At 35.9% G+C, this 5162-nt stretch overlaps 1 protein-coding gene across 1 annotated transcript; it reads right to left on the reverse strand.

The window, feature by feature from the left end:
• Positions 1–261: 261 nt before the first annotated feature.
• On the reverse strand, positions 262–3382 carry LOC118491268. Its single transcript, XM_035988881.1, has 2 exons — positions 2708–3382; positions 262–387 (listed from the first exon to the last, which is right to left on the reverse strand). The coding sequence occupies exons 1-2, from the start codon at positions 3131–3133 to the stop codon at positions 358–360; spliced, it is 456 nt and encodes a 151-aa protein (XP_035844774.1). The 5' UTR covers positions 3134–3382; the 3' UTR covers positions 262–357.
• Positions 3383–5162: the final 1780 nt, after the last annotated feature.

A 5162-nucleotide genomic window follows, 5' to 3' on the forward strand; every position in this document is an offset into this window, starting at 1 on the left:
TAGGTTATCACGGTACTTTTGGATTTTTTTAAAAGAATATAGTTTATAAGATATGGTAAGAATACGTAAAATAATTATAAGTTTGTTGTGGAGGGGTGAATTGTAACTAACTATCTATAATTTTGTTAAAACCTTAGGGATTTAAGTGTAATAAGTTTAGGGGCTAAAAAATAAATAGTGTTACCAAACTACCCTCATTTTAGGGGTCTTTCTATAAATAAGGGGGGGGGGGTTCTTATTTTTTGGGTATCTTAAAATGCCATTGCCTCATGCATTATAATATAGTATAGATATAGATATAGATATAGATATTATTTTACAAATATTTTTATTTTTATATATACTAACAGAATACACTTACATACTTTGTTCTCTTTGTCCAAGTTCCTGTAAATAAAGAAGAACATCAGTCATAATGTATCATTGTTTTGACATCAAATAAACGAAAATATATTGACAGTCCAGACGTTGCAGCTTGTGGGCTGGGTATGTGTAGTGCAAAGCAACTTATATTTTGTAAGGGGAAATGGCAAAGATAACAATACACTTTTGGCTGTGATCCATTTAGGAGATTATGTCTCTTTTTGATACATTTTGATTATTACAAGTTTTGTGAAAGACTCTCCTAGGTAATTATTGAGTTATTAATGATCCATAGACCAACTGGTTTGGGGGACGTGGGAAGGTTTACCCACTTATGTAGGGTTCCTGTCTGGGAGGTTTCAGAGTCGAATCTTACATGGGCAAATTGTGACATCGGTTCAAAGTAACAATAATATGCCAACCACGGGATTCCTACTCATGACCTAGGTGATCAAAGGCCAAAGTCCTAGCCAGGTAATCTAGTCGTCCAAAAAAAAGTAAAACGTAAGATATACTAACCGGATAGGGGCAAAAATATTTTAGAGTAAATTACAAGTTTTGTCCTTTATGTTTACAGCAAATTGCAGACGGTGTCCTTTGCCTTTAAAATTGATGGGTTTTGTACTTAATGTTTCAAAATCTTGCACGGTATGTCCTTTAAGCCTAACCTAGTTTATTTTTTTTGGATAAAAATGCCCGGATAGTCCCTGTGGTTCCGCCTTTTTTCACCTATAGTCCCCAACTTTCTAAAATTACCTGAATAGTCCCCAAGTTTTCATTTTTTGTTCCCGGATAGTCTCTGGGCCTAACTTCAGTTTGTTTTCTCTGTTAAGAGGGTGTGAAATGACAAAAATACCATTTCCTTAAAAGGCCAAACCATAGGGACTATCCGGGCATCTTCTTCATTTTTATTTATAAAACCTCACCACCACACTTCATCTTCAACCTCCACCCACCATCACCCTCCTCCACCCTCCACCATCGCCGGCTGCCGGTCATCCAGTCCCTCCGGCCGGCTGCTTCATTTTTATTTGCACGGCTGTCGGCTCTGTTCAGGACTATCCGGGCATTTTTCTCTTTATAAAATTCTTCACCTTTCCTTGCAATCCCATCATCATCCCCAGATCTTACTTCACCTCAAAACTCAAAAACACGAAAACCCTCTTCGCAATCTTTCCCAAAATTAAGGGTTTCAAGATCCCTTTTCCTGTTTCTTTTCTATCCTCATTGTGTTCACAACACGTTTTGTAACCCAATTCAGGTTTCAAGATTTACTTATATGGCATTTGCAAGATAATATGCTCGTTTGATTCAGAAAATGTCGAAGAATTTGTGGTGGATCGGTTGCTTTTTTATTATTCTACACTTATCCTCCTTTTGGGTGTCTGGGATTGATGATTTCAATCAAGCGTGAGTAGTTTTTGATTTATTGTTTGTTTACATATATGGGTTCTTGTTTTTGAATCTGGAAATTGAATGATTATTATTATTATTATTATTTGGGTGGTAACGTGTTTACTTTGATTTTAGAGCTTCAATGGGTTGCTTTAAGTTTCAGTTTTGTGTGAATTTGTATTTTGTTTGTTGATGAAATATTTGATAGAAATGTTTTGTGTTAAATTAACATGAAGTTTGATTGCATGTAAAAGTTATAGGTTTGACTCCCAAAGTCAAAGGGCAGGTCTTGATTCTGATTGTAAATCCATTGTTGAGAAATAGGATGATAATCTTATGATAAATAAAGATGGTGGTGACTGCCATAAGCGGTGGCAGTGGGAATGTAGGTGGTTTCGAATGGCGGGTTTAGAGAGAGAGAAAGGGGTGGCGGTGGTGGCTGTAAGTGGTGTTGGGTGTTGGTGGTTTGCACGGCTGTCGGCTCTGTTCAGGATGACCGGCAGCCGGCCGGAGGCACTGGATGACCGGCAGCCGGCGATGGTGGAGGGTGGAGGAGGGTGATGGTGGAGATGAAGTGTGGTGGTGGGGTTTTGTAAATAAAATGAAGAAGATGCCCGGATAGTCCCTATGGTTTGGCCTTTTAAGGAAAGGGTATTTTTGTCATTTCACATCCTCTTAACAGAGAAAACAAACTGAAGTTAGACCCAGGGACTATCCGGGAACAACAAATGAAAACTTGGGGACTATTCAGGTAATTTTAGAAAGTTGGGGACTATAGATGAAAAAAGGCGAAACCATAGGGACTATCCGGGTATTTTTCTCTTTTTTTTGTTAAATCTGGTCATGTGTCAAGCACACGAGGGCATTCTTGTCATTTGACATTTCAGGGGTTATTATGTAAATAATATATATATAGGGACTGTTTTAGAAAAATAAAGAAGATTTTTACTCTTTCTTCTGCACTTTCTCTCTGCTCTAACCACCACCCTTCCTTTCCAGTCTCCTCCCTCCTCACGGCCACCCTATCCATCCACTCTTTCCCCGACCGATGGCAGGTCATACGTTCCAAACTTGCTACCCTAAAAACCCTGATTTCTGAATAGGGAAAAACATGCAAGACTATACAAATTGGTGAGGCCAATAACCAAAGTAGGAGCCTTGGTGAACCTCTGTTGAAACACATCGCTAAGATTATGAGCAGGGTCAGTTGAAATAATGAGAACACAGGATCTAACAGACGCCAAAAGGATCGCAAGAATCGAACGACACGTAGTTTTCCCATCACCCCCTTTCCACCAACGAAAACCCACTTCAAATTCTCTTGTTCCATTACATTTCGCACCGTCCCTTCCGGCATATCTTCTTTCCCCGACATTTTCCCCTGTTTTTTTCCCTCAGTCTGTTTTTATTACTTTCAGAAACCCTAGAAATTTGAGATGGGTTTTGAGGGATTTGATGTGGGATTAGTTTTGTAAAGATCTGGGTGATGAATTTTTGAAATGATTTCAAGATTAAGTGTTTGAATTACATTGGGGATTTTAAATTTGGAGGAATTTTGGGTGAAAGATGAGATTTTTTTGATGGCGTTTGTTAAGGAAGAATGAAATTTGGTTAGAGTAAAAGAGAATGCAAGAGTAAAAATCTTTTTTATTTTTATAAACAGTCCCTATCTATATATATTTACATAATAACTCCTGAAATGATCAAATGACAAGAAGGCCCTCATATGCATGGCACATGATCAGATCTAACAAAAAAATTAAACTAGGTTAGGCTCAAAGGACATACAGTGTAAGATTTTGAAACATTAAGTACAAACCCGTCAATTTTAAAGGCAAAGGACACCGCCTGCAATTTGCTGTAAACATAAAGGACAAAACTTGTAATTTACTCAATATCTTATTTGTTACCGATTAAGGACATAGGGGAGGGTTCATTGGGGAACACTAAAAAAGTGGGGAACTGGGGAACACTCTTAAAAATTCAACTTAACATGTTAAAAATATTTTTTTCTAAATTTATTTTGACGCTTTTCCTTATAAATACATGTAGAAACATTTTTAATAAAAAATCAAAAACTAAAAAAGTTTAAAAAAATGTTTAAAAAACAATTAAAAAAATATATCTTATAAAATTAACTTAACATGTTAAAAATCAATTTTCTGTAAATTTTTTTCAGGGCTTTTCCTTATAAAAATTGGTAGAAACTATTCCAATAAAAAATTCATTTTTGTAAAAAAAAAATTAAGCCTTTTTTTAACTGTTTTTTTTTTTAGTTTTAGTTTTTTTTTTAAATTAAAAATGCTTCTACAAGAAAAGGAAAAGAGCCGAAAAAAATTTTAAAAAAATTAAATTTTAACATGTTAAGTTAAATTTTTAAAAGTTTTCTCCGGTTCACCATTTTTTAAGGTTCTCCAATGAAACTCACATTAATTATTCAAGTAAGTTATTCAAAAAAACTTGCTATTACCAAAAAGCGAACGAAAAAGTTGTAAATTACCATAATGGACCATTGTCAAAGTGTACTGCTATTTTATGACTTTTCTAGTAGTTAATTATCACAGCAGGTTTTCTTTTAACAAGACAAACTATAAAAAGGCAGAATTTACAAATCAATCGTCACCTTTTTGGACATTTTTACAAGTGGGCTTACTTTAACCTTTATTCGGCCTGTAATAACTAGTTAAAAACCCGAACACTGGGCTTGTTTGAGGACCAAGGGGCCTTGAAATAAGCAATTGAATTTACACACCCGAACATTGGGCTTATTACACACTTTCTTCTCCTTTCCTTTGTGTGGCGTTTGAAATATTTCTTCTACACTCGAGTTCATATTACCTCTGTGTGAAGTTTGAAATATTATCTTCTACACTCGAGTTCATATTAAATTTGCTTATAACTTGAATCCGGCACAACATTCCTTTGGTATTTTAATTTTATAACTAAACAGAACGTATTATACTAACTATGTATTCCTAGTGGATACGATAATATTTCGAGAAATCCCAAGTTGAATTGACTCCCTCCTTATTTTTATCAACTTCTTGAATCCGAAGAGATTCTTCGATGCTAGGGTTTAATGTTAATGGCTTTGTTGCCTCCTCTATTCTCATTCCTCAAATATATATAGACATGTACAAAACCCTAGAATTAATTACAATTGACATAATTATGGAAATATAATATTGACTCCTATTACACCCCCGCAGTCGAAGCGGGAGGTTGCCGAATGTTGAGACTGGAACGAAAATCATCAAAAAGTATCCGGGGCAGCCCCTTGGTGAATATGTCAGCAATCTGGTGACGAGAAGGCACATGAAGGATTCGCACTTGACCTCGTTGAACTTGTTCCCGCACAAAGTGAATATCGAGCTCAATGTGTTTCGTACGTTGATGTTGTACCG

The sequence above is a fragment of the Helianthus annuus genome, chromosome 4 (assembly GCF_002127325.2).
Source record: "Helianthus annuus cultivar XRQ/B chromosome 4, HanXRQr2.0-SUNRISE, whole genome shotgun sequence".
In the NCBI taxonomy this organism is placed as follows: domain Eukaryota; kingdom Viridiplantae; phylum Streptophyta; class Magnoliopsida; order Asterales; family Asteraceae; genus Helianthus; species Helianthus annuus.

Excerpts from the sequence above, each read along its gene's own strand:
- LOC118491268 (XM_035988881.1), bottom strand. The coding sequence starts at position 3,133 with ATGTCGGGGAAAGAAGATATGCCGGAAGGGACGGTGCGAAATGTAATG. Across the intron at positions 388-2,707 it reads GAGAAAGTGCAGAAGAAAGA|GAACTTGGACAAAGAGAACA; the intron begins GTAAAAATCTTC and ends CTTTATTTACAG.